This window comes from Pristiophorus japonicus, chromosome 22 (assembly GCF_044704955.1).
Source record: "Pristiophorus japonicus isolate sPriJap1 chromosome 22, sPriJap1.hap1, whole genome shotgun sequence".
Lineage (NCBI taxonomy): Eukaryota > Metazoa > Chordata > Chondrichthyes > Pristiophoridae > Pristiophorus > Pristiophorus japonicus.
The window spans coordinates 51,798,673-51,818,578 of NC_091998.1; the positions used below are offsets into that span (position 1 = coordinate 51,798,673).

General features: G+C 47.6%; 1 protein-coding gene across 1 annotated transcript in view; it reads right to left on the minus strand.

Annotated features, from left to right (window-relative positions):
• Nucleotides 1–19,906, minus strand: part of LOC139234764 (rho GTPase-activating protein 25-like) — an 86,136-nt gene that overhangs the window by 37,282 nt on the left and 28,948 nt on the right. The window contains exon 4 of the mRNA XM_070865456.1: nucleotides 9,386–9,511. Within this exon, the coding sequence (XP_070721557.1) occupies nucleotides 9,386–9,511 (126 nt within the window). The remainder of the gene's footprint in view (nucleotides 1–9,385; nucleotides 9,512–19,906) is intronic.

The window sequence follows — 19,906 nt, forward strand, 5'->3', positions numbered from 1 at the left end:
AAACACACTCAGTTGTGATAATGGCAGGCTCATGTCTTCATTTAACCTTCATACTGCACAAAAAGCAGTATGAACGTTATTGAGACACACACACACCCCAAATCTCATGTATGCTCCCTGCCCTTGAGACACACACGTTCTGTTTCCAGTGTCTGCTCTTGAGAGACACACACCCCAATTCTAGCGTCTGCTCAAACAGTAAACACTCGCGTCTCTTATACGAAATTAGGTTTTTGAACTCTATAGTTCATACATACCATCAATAAATCATGGTATATCAAAAGTACATACAAATACCGACAGACGGACAATGTAAGCTCAACAACCAACCACTCAACGTCCTGAAATTGGTTTATTGCCGCAAGTGACTCTTGCCATGAATTCTATCACTGTAAGTGTGCCGAAAATTGCGGCCTCGCTGGTTGCGTACAATGTGCCACACGTCCGAAGAGTCCTCGCAAATGCTGGTTCTCGGCACGCGATGTCCATGCGATCTGTCTTTTGACAAATCCAATGCATCCTCGCAGGAAGGACATCCACGGGGCAGAGACTGGGCCTATTTGCCAGGCGAATGTCCTTCAAACTCTTATGCCTGGTATTAGAAAAATTTAATTTTAATCAATAATTTTTCTGTTAAAAACCCTGGCCATTAAGGTAAGTTTATTGTTAACCCTATTAAAACACATTAAAAAAAATTCAAAAAATATATTTTTTCTGAAACATTTCATTTCAAATCATTTTAAGTAAGTAAGGTGTTTTTTTTTAATTTATTGTGTTGTGTCCTGTGTTTTGAGGGGGTATTCTCATTGATAGTAATGGGATCTCATATAAACGGAGTTCCTTTTATTATCAATCAGGAGACTAGATGTTCATTGGTGGTCCAGGCCCACGTGATCCCAGGATACGAACACGTACCTGGAAGACATGTTCCCGTATGCTGGACTGCAAAACTAGGCCTCCGACACAATCCTCCGCTCCTCCAGGGCCATCGGTATTTTCGTAAAAACATTTCTGGTCAGAGGTGTTTGCCCGAAGAAAACCTCCGACTGCAATTTTCCCCCATTATAACACACAGGTGACCAAATAGACACATTCAAAAGTGGCTGAATGACTCTCATACCTTTTAGCCTTTAATTTCCTCGGCTTTGATCTAAACTTCAAATTTACAATCCGTGCTGATCAGGAAAGCTGCTTGCACTTTTAACCCAGCGCGTGTCATCTCAGACTGCGCTGAAAGCGACGTATTCGGGTAATACGGGCTATCGTTCCCACAAAGTGTTGCAGGGAAGAACTCGGATTCCTACCACTCCATGGGGCAGCACACTGGCACAGAGTTAAGCTATACCAACAGCTGGCCAAATTTGAAGAGTAAGTTGTGCATCAGACATCCAGCAAAACATGTCTATCGCTGCAAACGCAACATCTATTTCAAGCTGACTATTTCTCACTGTATTTCTCACAGAGCGCTCTCGCCTCTGAGTCAGAAGGTTGTGGGTTCAAGCCCCAATCCAGGAACTTGAGCACAAAAATCTAGGCTGACACTCCCAGTGCAGTGCTGAGGGAGAGCTGCACTATCGGAGGTGCCGTCTTTCAGATGAGACGTTAAACCGAGGCCCCATCTGCCCTCACAGGCGGCTGTACAAGAACCCACAGCACTATTTCGAAGAAGAGCAGGGGAGTTATCATCGGTGTCCTGGAGCCAAAATTTATCCCTCAATCAGCAGAACAAAACATTAGATTATCTGGTCACTATCACATTGCTGTGTGTGGGAGATTGCAGCACACAAATTGGCTGCCGCGTTTCCCAAGTTACAACAGTGACTACACTCCAAAAGTACTTCATTGGCTGTAAGCGCATTGAGACATCCGGTGGTTGTGAAAGGCGCTATATAAATCCAAGTCTTAATCTCTTTTATTTCTCACTGTTGACTCCCGATTAAAGTTAATGAATTTGTTCACGTTCTGCCAAAAGTGTCTTGTTATAAGCTTGATAAATGAACTGTCAAAACTCTGGCCAAAAACGTTCCATTTTCCTCTGACATTAAGTGGCCCGCTCTTTGCTGTCAGTGCGACAAACCTCACTGGACCATTTCTAAATCCCCGGTGCAACTCCAGCGGAAAGCTCGACCGATAAAGGAAAGAGTGGGGGGGGGTGGGGATGCAGGTGGATGGGGTGGGGGAAGTGGGTGGAGGTGGGTGGAAGGGGTGGGGGGAAGGGGTGGGGGGGATGGGAGGAAGGGGTGGGGTGGAGGGCAGGGGTGGGGGGATGGGAGGAAGGGGTGGGGGGAAGGGGTGGGGTGGGGGGATGGGAGGAAGGGGTGGGGGGATGGGAGGAAGGGGTGGGGGGATGGGTGGGGGAAGGGATAGGGGGTGAGGTGAGGTTGGGGGTAGGGATGGGTAGGGGGGGTGGGGGGGAGAGGGGCGGGGGTGGGAGCATACCTTTAGTGCCTGAGAAGCAGCTTCTCAGCCCATTGCAGCCCAGCTTCAAACAGGACGCGGGGATGGGAAAGCAGAGCACGCTCCATTGGAAGAAGGCTTTGGCTTCAGGCATGAGAGTCGGCAAAACCAAGCGACCGGCGGGAGGCAGGCGGTTCAGGACAGGCTCCTTGCACCAAATAAATCAGCAGCACGGCAGCTCCTCGCCAAGCTCCATGCCAACCGCTCAACAACTGTTCCTTCAGTGACGTTGGAGCATTCTTTGAACAATGCCACATTCCTTTCTCTGGCTTCCCATTTTGATTGAAAGCCACAATTCCTTTCCCGGAGCCACAGAGCGGGCCTGTGCTTGCCTGGCTCTTTGAGGCTCGGTGAATCAGCAGCAATGTGTTGCACAAACTTGCTCATTGATAGCTCCTCTAATCTCCCTCTCTCTCTGCTCCCTCTCTCTCTCTCGCTCTCCATCAGATTTTAAAGTGTAAAATAAGCGGGATAGGGGGGAAAGTGTGCAGTTTAGAGGGGGTGTAAATGCTTTTACAATTGACCTCGCAAATCGATTTCTCTGGAAATATTTGTTATGTTTGTTCATTGAGTTTTTACTGGGAATGCTAGTGCCACTGACTTTTTGAAGAATGCAGTTTGGATTATAGGAGCAGGAGTCGGCCATTCAGCCCCTCGAGCCTGCTCCGCCATTCAATAAGATCATGGCTGAACTTTGATCCCCAACTCCACTTTCCCGCCCAATCCTCACATCCTTTGATTCCCTCGTGGATTCTATTTCTATTTCTTACAAACAAATTAATTTTCTCTCTCCAGTTCTACCACGAAGGTAGCGATGCTTGCTACGGTTCCACAAATACAACACGGACTGCAGCGGTTCAAGAAGGCGGCTCATCACTGTGGTGTCCCTGCACCTTACTACAAAATCACACGAGGCATGTACTGCAGACACTGCCACTACGCGACCTTAACCTTTATTCCCAGGACCAAGGAGTGCTGACCCTGTATGGGACCTCCCCTTTTATACCTGGAAGCCCAGGTGAGGAGTGTCTCCCACAAGTTCACCCCCTGTGGTCAGGGTGTGCATTTCTAGGGAATAAGTACAGTGTACAGGAGTTACATGAAGGTTACAGTTACATGAAGGTTACCGTTGCATGATGGTTACATACATGACATCACCTCCCCCCTTACATCTTTTTGTGTCAAAGGTTAAGTCTTTCAGGTGGTCGACGCTCTCTCGTGGAGCGCCGCAGTTGGAGCTCTGGTGGCTGAGCCTTGGCATGCGTCTCTGTCACCTGAGGTGATTCCGGCCTGTCCGGGCTGGCCGCAGGGACTGTGCATGCTGTGGATTGTCCTCGTTGCTCGTCCACTGGCAGTGGTGTGGGTGACATCTCATGCTCTTCTTCAGGTTCCTCCGTGTCTAAGCTGAACCTTTTCTTTACTTGGTCCAAGTGTTTGCGGCATATCTGCCCATTGTTTAGTCTGACCACTATGACCCTATTCCCTTCTTTGCCAATTACTGTGCCCTCAAGCCACTTGGGTCCCAAAGCATGGTTAAGAACAAATACCGGGTCATCCATTTCTATACACCTCCCCCTTGAGTTTCGATCATGGAACTCGGTTTGGGACTGGCGCTTGCCCTCAACAATGTCTGCCAGGGCTGGGTGAATGAGGGACAGCCGCGTTTTAAGCGTGCGTCTCATGAGGAGTTCCACTGGCGGGCCTCCCGTGAGTGAGTGCGGGCGGGACCTGTAAGCCAGCAGGAGGGGCGATAGGCGGTACTGAAGGTAGGGTCCTACGATGCGTAGCATGCCCTGTTTTATGACTTGGACCGCCCGTTCCGCCTGGCCATTGGAAGCCGGCTTGAACGCCGCTGTCCGGACGTGTTTGATACCATTGCCCGACATAAACTCCTGGAATTCATGGCTGGTGAAACACGAGCCATTGTCGCTGACCAGGATGTCCGGCAAGCCGTGGGTCGCGAAAACCGTACGCAGACTCTCCACGGTGATGGACGTCATGCATGAATTTAATATGATGCACTCGATCCATTTCGAGTACGCATCGACACCGATCAGTAACATTTTCCCCATGTACGGGCCCACATAGTCTACGTGAATACGTGACCATGGCCTGGTAGGCCAGGGCCACGGGCTGAGTGGGGACTCCCTGGGGGCATTGCCCAGCTGGGCACACATCGTGCAACTGCGAACCCAGTGTTCCAGGTATGAGTCAATCCCCGGCCACCATACATGTGACTGGGCAATGGCCTTCACGATGCCCGGGTGTTCGCTGTGGAGTTCCCTGATGAATGCTTCCCTTCCTTTCTGGGGCATAACTACGCGGCTGCCCCATAGCAGGCAGTCGGCTTGAATGGAAAGCTCATCCATCCGTCTCTGAAACGGTCTGACTTCCTCGGGGCACGCCCCGTGTGCAGGCGCCCGATCCCCAGTCAGAACACATTTCTTTATCATGAATAGGAGGGGGTCTCGGTTGGTCCAGAGTTTGATCTGGCGGGCTGTGATGGGGGAGCCTGCGGTGTCAAAAGCCTCGACGGCCATGACCATCTCAGTGCTTTGCTCCGACGCCCCCTCAGTGGTGGCCAGTGGGAGCCTGCTGAGCGCGTCAGCGCAATTTTCGGTGCCTGGCCGGTGCCATATGGTGTAGTCATACGCAGCCAGCGTGAGAGCCCATCGCTGTATGCGAGCTGACGCATTGGCATTGACGGCCTTGCTGTCGGACAACAGGGATGTTAACGGCTTGTGGTCCGTTTCTAGCTCGAACCGTCTACCGAAAAGGTACTGGTGCATCTTTTTCACACCGTACACACAAGTGAGTGCCTCCTTCTCGACCATGCCGTATCCACGCTCTGCCTGGGAGAGTGACCTGGAGGCATAAGCCACTGGCTGGAGTCGGCCGTCATCATTACCCTGCTGCAATACACACCCAACCCCGTAGAATGATGCATCGCACGTTAAAACCAGTTTTTTACAGGGGTCATACAAAGTCAACAGTTTGTTAGAACACAGCAGGTTCCTCGCCTTATTGAAAGCCCGTTTTTGACAGTCCCCCCAAAACCATTCACAACCTTTACGCAGGGGCATGTGTAACGGCTCCAACAAAGTGCTTAAGTTCGGCAGAAAGTTTCCGAAATAGTTCAAAAGTCCCAGGAATGATCGCAATTCCGACGTGTTGCCGGGCCTGGGCACCCGGCGGATCGCCTCCGTTTTTGAGTCAGTGGGCCGGATCCCGTCTGCGGCAACGCTCCTGCCCAAAAGCTCGACCTCTGGGGCCAAAAACACGCACTTGGCCTTTTTCAGCCGCAAGCCTACCCGGTCCAATCGGCGTAGCACCTCCTCCAGGTTGTGGAGGTGTTCCTGGGTGTCTCGACCCATTATAAGGATGTCGTCTTGGAATACGATTGTTCCAGGAATGGATTTGAGCAAGCTTTCCATGTTTTTCTGAAAGACAGCTGCCGCCGAACGAATGCCAAACGGACACCTGTTGTAGATAAATAATCCCTTGTGCGTCGTGATGGTGGTCAGAAGCTTGGATTCTTCCGCCAGTTCCTGAGTCATGTAGGCCGAAGTGAGATCCAGCTTCGTAAACAGCTTGCCACCTGCCAGCGTGGTAAAAAGATCCTCCACTCTCGGGAGCGGGTATTGGTCTTGCAGCGACACTCGGTTGATGCTGGCTTTGTAGTCACCACAAATCCTGACCGAGCCATCTGCTTTAAGGACAGGAACGATGAGACTTGCCCAGTCGCTGAATTTAACGGCCAAAATTATGCCCTCTCTGAGCAGCCTGTCCAATTCACTTTCTATTTTCTCACGCATCACATATGGCACTGCTCTGGCTTTGTGGTGCACTGGTCTGGCGTCCGGAGTGATGCGTATCACTACTTTGGTGCCCTTGAACGTTCCGACACCAGGTTGAAACAGCGACCCTAATTTTTGTAGAAACTGTGAGCATGAACTTCGCTCCACAGATGAAATGGCGTGCACATTCCCCCATTTCCAATTCATCTCGGCTAGCCAACTCCTCCCTAAAAGCGCGGGGCCATTTCCCGGGACGATCCAGAGTGGCAGTCGGTTCTGTGATCCATTATGTGTTACCACCAAGTTTGCACTGCCCAGCACTGGGATGATCTCTTTGGTGTACGCCCGTAGCTGCATGTCAATGCGTTCCAGTTTGGGCCTGCTAGCTCTGTGCGGCCATAGTCTCTCAAATTGTTGGGCGCTCATAAGTGACTGGCTAGCTCCCGTATCCAGCTCCATGCGCACCGGGTTGCCATTCAATAACACTTTCATCATCATGGGTGGCGTTTTAGTGTATGAGCTGTGGACATCAGCCACATTGACCCGCTGAACTTCAGCATCTATGGCTTTTCCCCAGGCATCATCCTGCATTGCAGACCCCTCGTCTGGTTCCTCCGTCTCGCAGATTAGCCTCGCTACAGCCTTTTTGCACATCCTGGCCAAGTGTCCACTGACGTTACAAATCCGACAGGTATATTGCTGAAACCTGCAGCTTTTCGCAGTATGTCTACCCCCGCACCTCCAGCATGAGCTGAGATTGTTGTTAACAAAAGGACTGTTACCAGGCATTCCTCTCTGATTGCCCATTTGATTGTTTCTAGGCACTCTGATGGTGGGTGTTAATGGTCCCATCGCGGGACGCATTGTTCCTCGTGATGGCGTGAATTGCCGATTCCCTTTCCATTGTCCCTGTTGCAGGCCCACCCTAGAGTCTGTTGCTGCTTGGGCAGTTTCGAAATGCCCTTGCCTGCCTGTGGGGTCCTGAGCCGCATTCACCATGTTAACTCCCTGGTCCATCGCCACGTTGGCACCAGGGCTGTATGCGTAAATTAGCTTGGTCTCCTCTTCCCCTGCCATGAAGGTCTGAGCTATCGACGCCGCCCCTTCTAAAGTCAAGTCCTTGGTCTCTATGAGCTTCCTGAAAATCCCGGCATGATTATTGCCCTCAATGAAAAAGTCCCTTAACATCTCCCCCCTGCAGGCGTCTGTGAACTTACAGAGACTGGCCAAGCGCCGCAGGTCCGCAACAAAGTCCGAGATGTTTTGTGTAGAACCGGTGCCGGGCCATGCGTACGCTACTCGCCGGCTTGAGATGCTCACTGATCAGCTGGCTGAGCTCTTCAAAGGACTTGTCCGCTGGCTTTTGGGGTGCGAGCAGGTCTTTCATCAGCGCATACGTCTGTGGTCCGCAGCTGGTCAGTAGATGCGCCCTCCGCTTGTCAGCAGCTGTCGCTCCCAGCCAATCCTTCGTGATAAAGCTCTGCTGGAGTCTCTCCATGAAGTCGTCCCAGTCCTCACCCACACAGTAACGTTTCTCTGTGCTACCGGTGGCCATCCTCGTAGTTCGGTGATTCCCGTTTCTCGTCGCCAAATGTGGTGTCTCTGCACCTTACTACAAAATTACACAAGGCATGTACTGCAGGCACAGTCACTACGTGACCTTAACCTTTATTCCCAGGACCAAGGAGTGCTGACCTTGGGTGGGACCTCCCCTTTTATATCTGGAAGCCCAGGTGAGGAGTGTCTCCCACAAGTTCACCCCCTGTGGTCAGGGTGTGCATCTCTCGGTACAGTGTATAGGAGTTACATGAAGGTTACAGTTACATGATGGTTACATACATGACAACCACCACCTTCTCCAGGGGCAATTAGGGATGGGCAATAAATGACGTTCTTGTCAGCGATGCCCACATCCTGTGAATGAATTTTTTAAAAAAATACTGCCCCCTCATCCAAGTGACTGTCTCCAGTGACAGCTGTGGTTCAGTGGTCAGCACTCGCGCCTCGGAGTCAGAAGGTTGTGGGTTCAAGTTCCACCCCAGAGACATGAGCACAAATTTATAGGCTGACGCTCTGGTGCAGTACTGAGGGATTGCAGCACTGTTGCTTCTTCATGTATCGTTGGTATCAAAGCACCTTCATCAAAGCGGAGCTTGCAGACAAAAGAGTTGCCAAAACGATTGTATAGTTACATTGAGTCTATAGCACAGAAACAGGCCATTCGGCCCAACTGGTCTGCGCTGGTGTTAATGCTCCACACAAGCCTCCTCCCACCCCTCTTCATCTCACCCCATCAACATATCCTTCTATTCCTATATCTTGCTTCTGCGGCAGAAGGTTGTGGGTTCAAGTCCCACTCCAGAGACATGAGCACAAATTTATCGGTTAACACTCCAGTGTAGTGCTGAGGGAGCGCTGCACTGCTGGAGGTGCCATCTTGCAGATGAGGCGTTAAACCAAGCCCCCGTCTACTCTCTCGGTGGATGTGAAAGATCCCATGGCAATATTTTGAAGAAGAGCAGGTGCCCTGGCCAATATTTATCCCTCAATCAACATCACTAAAACAGATTATCCGGTCATTATCACATTGCTGTTTGTGGGAGCTTGCTGTGCGCAAATTGACTGCCGCGTTTCCTACATTACAACAGCGACTACACTCCAAAAAGTACCTCATTGGCTGCGAAGCACTTTTGAGACGTCCGGTGGCCAACTGTAATGTATGCACCTGTGAGTATGCTCACAGGTTGGTGGAGCTGTTGAGTTGGGAGTGGCTTAGCCAGTCACGTGATGTTCACAAGAATCAATAAAACCCCAGCCAGTTGGGTTCGGGGGAATCCACGATGAGGCAGGTGGTTGTGAGCCTGGTGGATGAACTGGTAATGTGTGGAGCGATTGTTAACCCTTTTATTAATAAACCAACTAGTTCTTAATAGCAATGCGTTGCTATGAATTCTTCAGCAAAGAACCCATGAAGCAAATACTTTACACCGACAGCACTGCACTGGGAGTGTCAGGCTAGATGTTCGTTATAAGATTTAGTTGGCACTTCAACCATTTATGGAATAGGTCTGCCCCAGCCAGCGTTTGTTTTATACACATCAGTTAAAGATTGCCTGAATGTAAGATAGTACCTCCACTGGACAGAGCCCCCACCGTTCTGCGGATTGCTTTGACCCAGTCTTCCATCTCATTCTGCGAATTGGCCATCAGCATGTGCGAGTCCTGAACGCCTATCCGGTCTCGTTCTCCACAGCCGGCTGAAAAACACCAGGCAGCAAACGATTCAGCAAGCATTCGGTTCAGATCCACATGGCTTAAACCTTCAACCAACCTGGGCTTATGCACACACCGAGGGATCGTCCCCTGATGCCTTACCATTCAGCAGCAACAGTTTGCGTTGATACGGCGCCTTCACAGCGGTAAAAGCCGTATAGCTCGTCGCAGAAGGTGCTGAACAAGAATGGAACTATAATTGGCGGAGGTGACTGAGGGTGATATAAGGAGGCTTTTGAAGGTGGGTGGAGAATGATATGCCGGAGAGGTTTAGGAAAGAGCTTCTGGAGTTTCCTACATTACAACAGTGACTACACTCCAACAATACTTCATTGGCTGTAAAGCGCTTTGAGAGATCCGGCGGCCGTGAAAGGCGCTATATAAATGCGAGACTTTCGTTAAGTGTGTTCGGGCTAAGGTGGCTGAAAGCTGTGCCACTGATGGTAGAGGGAAGAGTTGGAGGAGCAAAGATCATGGTCTGGACATACTGCTGGAGGAGGTGCTCGGGTAGGGTGTGGAAGGGCTGTGGAGAGATCTACACAGGAGTTTGCGAATTTTCAATCGTGCTGGAGGATGGTGAAGTAACGGAGGGTGGGGGCTGGGGAAGAAAGAGGTGATGGAAGATTGGCACTTAAATGTTTGGAAAACTGGCTGGAAGTTATTTTCAATCACAAAATGCATAAATTGACTCAAAAACATAAGGTAACGTGAGCATTATGGTGAAAATTACTTGTCCCTCCCCTCAAATTTCAGATGGGCAAGTTCAGACATTTCTTGTAGCCGGGTAGTTGGAGATCTCCTGCAGTGGCCTTCACCCAACCAACCTGTGATTTCAAACTCTGTGATAATGACTGACCAGCGACATATGTAAAGCACCAAGTTTAACCCTGTTCTGTAGTTAAATCCATAAGAACATAAAAAATAGGGGCATGAGTAGGTCATTCAGGCCCTCGAGCCTGCTCCGCCATTCAATAAGATCATGGTTGATTTTCTACCTCAACTCCACTTTCCTGCACTGACTCCATATCCCTTGATTCCCTTAATATCCAAAAATCTATTGATCACTGTCTTGAGTATACTCAACGACTGAGCCTCCACAGCCCTCTAGGGCAGAGAATTCCAAAGATTCACCACCCTCTCAGTGAAGAAGTTTCTCCTCATCTCAATCCTAAATGGCCAACCCCTTATTCTGAGACTGTGGCCCCTAGTTCTAGACTCCTCAGCCAGGGGAAACATCTTCTCTGCATCTACCCTGTCGAGCCCTGTAAGAATTTTTCATGTTTCAATAAGATCATGGCTGATCTTCTACCTCAACTCCACCTTCCTGCCCTATCCCCACATCCCTTGATTCTCTTCATTGATAAAATTCTATCGATCTCAGTCTTGAACGAGGGTGGATAAAGGGGAACCAGTGGATGTGGTGCATTTGGACATCCAGAAGGCATTTGACAAAGTGCCACATAAAAGATTACTGCGCAAGATAAAAGTTCACGGAGTTGGAGGTAATATATTAGCATCGATAGAGGATTGGCTAACTAACAGAAAACAGAGAGTCAGGATAAATGGTTCATTCACGGATTGGCAATCAGTAACTAGTGGGGTGCCGCAGGGATCAGTGCTGGGACCCCAACTATTTACAATCTATATTAATGACTTGGAAGAAAGGACCGAGTGTAATGTAACCAAGTTTGCTGACGATACACAGATGGGAGGAAAAGCAATGTGTGAGAGGGACACAAAAAATCTTCAAAAGGACACAGACAGACTAAGTGAGTGGGCCAAAATTTGGCAGATGGTGTATAATGTTGGAAAGTGTGAGGTTATGCACTATAGCAGAAAAAAATCAAAGAGCAAGTTATTATTTAAATGGAGAAAGATTGCAAGTGTTGCAGTACAGAGGGACCTGGAGGTACTTGTGCATGAAACACAAAAGGTTAATATGCAGGTACAGCAAATGATCAAGAAGGCCAATGCAATCTTGGCCTTTACTGCAAAGGGGATGGAGTATAAAAGCAGGGAAGTCTTGCTACAGTTATACAGGGAATTGGTGAGGCCACACCTGGAATACTGCGTGCAGTTTTGGTTTCCATATTTACGAAAGGATATCTTGCTTTAGAGGCAGTTCAGAGAAGGTTCCGGGGATGAGGGGGTTGACTTATGAGGAAAGGTTGAGTAGGTTGGGCCTCTACTCATTGGAATTCAGAAAAGTGAGAGGTGATCTTATCGAAACTTAGAATATTATGAGGGGGTTTGACAAGGTGGATGCAGAGAGAATGTTTCCAATGATGGGGGAGACTAGAACTAGGGAGCATAATCTTAGAATAAGGGGCCACCTAGTTAAAACTTAGATGAGGAGAAATTTATTTTCTCAGAGGGTTGTAAACCTGTGGAATTCACTGCCCCAAAGAGCTGTGGAAGTTGGGACATTGAATAAATTTAAGACAGAGATAGACAGTTTCTTAACCAATAAATGAATAAGGGGTAAGGGAGAGTGGGCAGGAAAGTGGATCTGAGTCCATGATCGGATCAACCAAGATCATATTAAATGGCGGAGCAGGCTCGAGGGGTTGTATGGCCTGCTCCTATTTCTTATGTTCTTATGTTCTTATGAATATACTCAACGACTGAGAATCCACAGCTCTCTGGAGCAGAGAATTCCAAAGATTCACCACCCTCTAAGTGAAGAAATTCCTCCTCATCTCAGTCCTAAATGGCTGACCCCTTATCCTGAGACAGTTCTCGATTCCCCAGCCTGGGGAAACATCTTCTCAGCATTAACCCTGCCAAGCACCTTAAGAATTTTATATGTTTCAATTAGATCACCTCTCATCCTTGGCCGCCATGGTTATGCAGATAGTAGATCACAGCCATGACAAACTGAACTTTCTAAAAGTAGATTCAAAGCTTTAATACAACACGCTCACCTTCAAACAGAGGAAGCATGCTCAATATTTAATCAAGTTTAAGCGATGGGTTTATAAAAGATCTAACAAATAAAAACTAAAGTCACAGTGACTTAGAAAACGTAATCTAGCTTTGAGTGAGAAAACACTCCGGTTATACTGTCTTTCTCAGCATCAAATAGTAGAGAGGGTACCGGGTTGCTGCACCGTGTGTTGTTGAATCGAACCCGCCCTCACTTCACGCTAACTTCTCTCACAGAGACCACATCCTTTGCAATTTCGGAAACCAGTCTCGAGCTAGCAGTGCGTGTACATTTGGGTGAAAATTGTTTGCCGACTGCCTTTCATGTGTCAGTAGGGGTTACACAGGATGATAGTCTGACAAACCGCCCCACCCACACATTGGTGGGTGCACGGTGGAGGCAGAGAGGATATTTCCACTCATAGGGGAAACTAAAACTAGGGGACATAGTCTCAGAATAAGGGACCGCCCATTTAAAACTGAGATGAGGAGGAATTTCTTCTCTCAGAGGGTTGTAAATCTGGGGAATTCTCTGCTCCAGAGAGCTGTGGAAGCTGGGACATTGAATATATTTAAGGCGGAGATAGACAGATTTTTGAACGATAAGGGAGTCAAGGGTTATGGGGAGCGGGCAGGGAAGTGGAGCTGAGGCCAAGATCAGATCAGCCATGGTCTTATTGAATGGTGGAGCAGGCTCGAGGAGCCAAATAGCCGACTCCTGCTCCTAGTTCTTATGTCCTTATGTCCTTATTGCAAAAAGGTCATGCAAAGACACCGAGGATCGAAATGAGTGTACACCCGTGTGACAATCCATACCTCATTCTCACCCCTAAATTAAAGATGGAGGTGGTTAATCGCAGATGTTCTCATCTGTGACTGATTCAATAAATCGAAGAATATATAGGTCACCAAAAAACAGAAAAATTATCAAACGTGATGCCTCCCCCCCGCACCACCCCACCCCCCCACCTGAAAATGAAAGGAGATAAAGCTGGCATTCACTTTAGTGGGGTTCAAATCGGACCCCTTTTCGGCCATTTTTTGGGGTGTGAAACAGGGGCAGAAATGACCAATTTTGGGGTACTATGACCTGCATTCAAAGAGCACCTGATGTTCACGAGACTCAATAAAACCCCAGTCAGTTGGATCTAGGTCATCCACGATGAGGTATGCAGATGTGAGTCTAGTGGATGAACTGGTAACGTGCAGTGTGATTGTTAAACTGTTGTTAATAAACCTACTAGTTCTCAATAGCAATGTGTTGCTCTGAATTCTTAAGCAAAGAACCCACGAAGCAAATACATTACACCAGATCAATATTTTTATTTTATAACAATTTTTGTCATAACATTTTAATACTCTTAGAATTGAAAGGTAACCAACAGTATCCCATTACATGGGTAATTCACAGGTGTGACCTTACAAACAGAATCTCTGTTTGAGGGAGTTGAGACACAACGTTGAGATGAAGCTGCAACAGCTGCTGTGCTCCTGGCTTCCTCTAGGGGGAGTTTCTTAAGTATTTTCATCTCTGAGTGATAGTCAAGCTGGTGCCTTGATCATAGCATCACAGCTGAAGAGGAGGACATTCGTCCCATTGTGCCTGTGCTGGCTCTTTGAAAGAGATCCAATTAGTTGCACTCCCTTGCTCTTCCCCAATAGCTCTGTAAGTTTTTTTTCCCTTCAAGTATTTATTCAATTGGAGCAGAGAAGGCTAAAGGGAGATTTGATAGAAGTGTTTAAAATTATGAAGGGCTTAGATCGAGTAAATACACAGAAACTGCTTCCAGTGGTTGAAGGGTCAATAACCAGAGGGCAGATTTAAGATTATTGGCAACAGAACCAGACGAGACATGAGGAGAATCTTTTTTTACACGAGTGGCTACGAAATGGAATGTACTACCTGACAGGGTGATGGAAACAGCTCCAGTAATAGCTTTCAAGAGGAAATTGGATAAATACTTGGGAGAAACAATTGCAGGGACATGGTGAAAAAGCCAGCGAGTGGGACTAACTAGTTTGCTCTTCGAAAGAGCAGACAGAATGGCCTCCTTCTATACTGTACTATTCTATAATTCTGTAATTCCATTTTGAAAGTTATTGCATCTGCTTCCTCCATCCCTGCATGCAGTGCATTCCAAATCATACCAACATGCTGCGTATAAAACTGTTTCCGCATGTCGCCTCTTTTCGTCTCTCTTCTGCACCCTCTCCAAGGCCTTGACATCCTTCCTAAAAACTGGTGCCCTGAATCGAACATAATACTGCAGCTGTGGCCGAACCAGTGTTTTATAAAGGTTTAGCATAACTTTCTTGTTTTTGTTATCTATGCCTCCATTAATAAGAACATAAGAACATAAGAAATAGGAGCTGGAGTAGGTCATATGGCCCCTCTAGCCTGCTCCGCAATTTAATAAGATCACTACTGATCTGATCCTGGACTCAGCTTCACTTCCCCGCCCACTCCCATAACCCCTTATCCCCTTATCGTTTAAGAAATTGTCTATTTCTGTCTTAAATTTATTTTATGTCCCAGCTGCCACAGCTCTCTGAGGCAGCGAATTTCAAAGATTTACAACCCTCTGAGAGAAGAAATTTCTCCTCATCTCAGTTTTAAATGGGCGGCCCCTTATTCTAAGATTATGCCCCCTAGTTCTAGTCTCCCCCATCAGTGGAAACATCCTCTCTGCATCCACCTTGTCAAGCCCCCTCATAACCATATATGTTTCGATAAGATCACCTCTCATTCATCTGAATTCCAATGAGTAGAGGCCCAACATACTCAACCTTTCCTCGTGTCAACCCCTTCATCCCCGGAATCAACCCAGTGAACCTTCTCTGAACTGCCTCCAAAGCAAGTATATTCTTTCGTAAATATGGAAACCAAAACTGCACGCAGTACTCCAGGTGTGGCCTCACCAATACCTTATATAGCTGTAGCAAGACATCCCTGCTTTTATACTCCATCTCCTTTGCAATAAAGGCCAAGATTCCATTGGCCTTCCTGATCACTTGCTGTACCTGCATACTATCCTTTTGTGTTTCATGCACAAGTACCCCCAGGTCCTGCTGTACTGCAGCACTTTGCAATCTTTCTCCATTTAAATAATAACGTGCTCTTTGATTTTTTTTCTGCCAAAGTGCATGACCTCATACTTTCCAACATTATACTCCATCTGCCAAATTTTGCCCACTCACTTAGCCTGTCTATGTCCTTTTGCAGATTTTTTTTGTGTCCTCCTGACACATTGCTTCTCCTCCCATCTATGTATCGTCAGCAACTTGGCTACATTACAATCAGTCCCCTCTTCTAAGTCGTTAATATGGATTCTAAATAGTTGGGGTCCCAGCAATGATCCCTGTGGCACCCCACTAGTTACTGATTGCCAACCAGAGAATGAACCATTTATCCCGACTCTCTGTTTTCTGTTAGTTAGCCAATCCTCTATCCATGTTAATATATTACCTCCAACCCCGTGAACTTTTATCTTGTGCACCTTGTCAAATGCCCTCTGGAAGTCCAAATACACTACATCCACTGGTTCCTCTTTATCCACCCTAATAAAGCCAAGGATCCCATATACTTTTTTTTTTAAACTGTCTTCTCAACTTGCCCTGCCACCTTCAACAATTTGTGTACATACACTCACAGGTGTCTCTGTTCCTGCACCCCCTTTAAAATTGTACCATTTAGTTTCTGTTGCTTCTTCTCATTCTTCCTTCCAAAACATGGCGAGAAAGCAGGAATGGGGTACTGAAGTTGCATGTTCAGCCATGAACTCATTGAATGGCGGTGCAGGCTCGAAGGGCCGAATGGCCTACTCCTGCACCTATTTTCTATGTTTCTATGTTTCTATATTACTTCCCAGCATTAAATTTCATCGGTAATGTGTCTGCGCATTTCACCAGTCTGTCTATCTCCTCCTGAAGTCTGTTGCTATCCTCTCTCTGTTTACTACATTTCTGAGTTTTGTTTCATGTGAAAACTTTGAAATTATAACCCATGAACCAGGTCATTAATATATATCAAAAAGAGAAGTGATGCTAATCATCATCATCATCATAGGCAGTCCCTCGAAATGAGGATGACCCACTTCCACACCAAAAAGGTCACAGGTGTTTTAATGAAGGATCTAGTCGGGATAAACGGGTCCTTTTCAGAATGGCAGGCAGTGACTAGTGGGATGCCGCAGGGCTCAGTGCTGGGACCCCAGCTATTTACAATATACATCAATGATTTAGATGAAGGAATTGAGTGTAGTATCTCCAAGTTTGCAGATGACACTAAGCTGGGTGGCGGTGTGAGCTGTGAGGAGGATGCTAAGAGGCTGCAGGATGACTTGGAAAGGTTAAGTGAATGGGCAAATGCATGGCAGATGCAGTATAATGTGGATAAATGTGAGGTTATCCACTTTAGTGGCAAAAACACGAAGGCAGAATATTATCTGAATGGCGACAGTTTAGTAAAAGGGGAGGTGCAACGAGACCTGGGTGTCATGGTACATCAGTCATTGAAAGTTGGCATGCAGGTACAGCAGGCGGTGAAGAAGGCAAATGGCATGTTGGCCTTCATAGTTAGGGGATTTGAGTACAGGAGCAGGGATGTCTTACTGCAGATGTACAGGGCTTTGGTGAGGCCTCACCTGGAATATTGTGTTCAGTTTTGGTCTCCTAATCTGAGGAAGGACGTTCTTGTTATTGAGGGAGTGCAGCGAAGGTTCACCAGACTGATTCCCGGGATGGCAGGATTGACATATGAGGAGAGACTGGATCAACTAGGCCTGTAATCACTGGAGTTCAGAAGGATGAGAGGGGATCTCATAGAAACATATAAAATTCTGACGGGACTGGACAGATTAGATGCAGGAAGAATGTTCCCGATGTTGGGGAAGTCCAGAACCAGGGGACACAGTCTAAGGATAAGGGGTAAGCCATTTAGGACCGAGATGAGGAGAAACTTCTTCACTCAGAGAGTTGTTAACCTGTGGAATTCTTTACTGCAGAGATTTATTGATTCCAGTTCGTTAGATATATTCAAGGGGGAGTTAGATATGGCCCTTACGGCTAAAGTGATATCCTTACGGATAAAGGGGTATGGAGAGAAAACGGGAAAGGGTACTGAGGTGAATGATCAGACATGATCTTATTGAATGGTGGTGCAGGCTTGAAGGGCTGAATGGCCTACTCCTGCACCTATTTTCTATGTTTCTAATATTCCAGGTCCCGAACTAAATTTTGAAGGGTGGAAGATGCCTGTGCGTGGATTTTTTTAACGTGTGGTGGCCGTTGCACACCAGCCACCACACGTGCTTGACAGAGCTAGGTCTTGGTCCAGTGGCAAGGATTAACCAGGACGACTGGAGACCAGCTCTGCTGCGCGGACTTGGTGCAAACATATCACAGTGTGGGCTGGCCCGTGCTGCCCCTGGGCCCACGCCTCTTCTGGACCCCGATCATGTCGCTAAAATGCTGAGAACTGTAGCTGGATGCATGTCCTTCCTGCCTGTTCAGAAGAGCATGTTAAAATTGCAGATGCTGCGATCATGGCAGCTTTCAGACAGATAAGTCCCAGGGTGATGTTCACTGCCCGCCCAGCAGGTTTCTGCTGAGCGAGTAGGGTTAAAATCGCTCCTATCTCTCCAGATGCTGCCTGATCTGCTGAGTGTTTCCAGCAGTTTCTGTTTTTAAGTCAGAAATGTTGGACCAATAGTTGGAAGTCCTAATACCACTCCAGGGGAACACCACCAGGGGAACACCACTTGAAACTACCCTCCAGTCTGAAGAAGCATCATTCACCTGCATTCTGTTTTCCGTCCCTTAGCCAATGTTGTATCTGCCACTGTCCCTTTACTCCCACGGGTTCCCTTTTATGTCAGCTGCTAATCTATTCTCATACTCTCTCTTTGTTCCTCGTATTCTCTTTTAAAAATGTTTCTGTACTTTCTGTATTCAGCTTGGTTCTCGACTGTATTCTGAACCTTACATTTGTCATAAGCCTCCTTTTCCTGTTTCATTTTAATCTGTATATCTTTAGTCATCGAGGGAGCTCTAGGTTTGGATACCTTTCTTTTCCACCTCGAGGGAATGTGTCTATCCTGTGCCCAAACCACCTCCACCTTGAAGGCCACCCATTGTTCAATTACTATTTTGCCGACCAACTTTTGATTCCAAACCACCAGCCCTTTTTAACTCACTGAAGTTAACCCTCCTCCAGTTAAGTATTTTTACACTGGATTGTTCCTTGCCCATTTCCATAACTATTGTGAACCAAATGATCTCTGTTCCTCACATGCTCCCCCCACTGAAACATACTGCACTTCATTCCCCAAAACTACATCCAGCACTGCTTCCTTCTTCATTGGGTTCGGAACATCCTGATTAACAATGTTCTCTTGTGCACATCTCAGGAATTCCTCCAACTCTTTTCCCTTTACACTGTTACTATCCCAGGCTATATTGGGATAATTGAAGTCCCTATTATCACTGCTCTATAGTTCTTGCATCGTTCTGTAATTTGCCTGCAAATTTGCTTCTCTATCGACTTCCCACCATTTGGTGGCTTAAGGCATACACTCAGCATACACCCATAACGAGCACCATCGGAGCAGGCCGGGGAGCGGAAGGAGCACCCTGGCAGCCATACCACTCCAGGGAGCAGCACGTGCTGGAGCAGGAGAGCAACGGCAGTGAAGAGGGACGTCACCAAGATCCAGATCGCTGATTGGAGCGTGGGCAGGTACAGCAGGAGCGGTGAGAGATTACAGAGGGATATGATTGGGGCCCAGGAGAGGCGCGGGTTTGGGGCCCAGAAGAGGCGAGGGCCCAGGGGCAGCACGAGCCCAGCCCACACTGCGATACATGTGCGCACTAGGTCCGTGCAGCAGAGCTGGTCTCCAGTCGTCCTGGTTAACCCTTGCTACTGGACCAAGACCTAGCTCTGTCAAGCCCATGTGGTGGCTGGTGTGCAATGGCCACCCCACGTTAAAAAAATCCACACACAGGCATCTTCCACCCTTCAACATGTAGTTCGGGAATCTGGAATATTAGGTCCTTCATTCAAACACCCGTGAACTTTTTGGCGTGGAAGCAAGTCATCCTTGATTCGAGGGACTGCCTATGATGATGATGATTATGATATCATCTATTGTTTCTTAAATCTAACCAAATAAATTATTTTTGATCTCTCAACAACCTCATCCCTTTCTAGTGCTGTAACAGTTTCTTTGACCAATACTGCCACCCATCTCCTTTTTTTCCTTTCCTATCTTTCCTGAATACCTTGTAGCTCCCTTTCTTTGAGGACAGTCTCTGTCATTGCCACTATATCATAGTCCCATGTGGTGACTTATGCCTGCAGTTCACCAACCTTATTTATCTGGCTACGTGCATTTACATACATGCACTCCAAGCTCATTAGACTGCCTTGCATTTGCCCTTTATCTGATTCTTCCAAT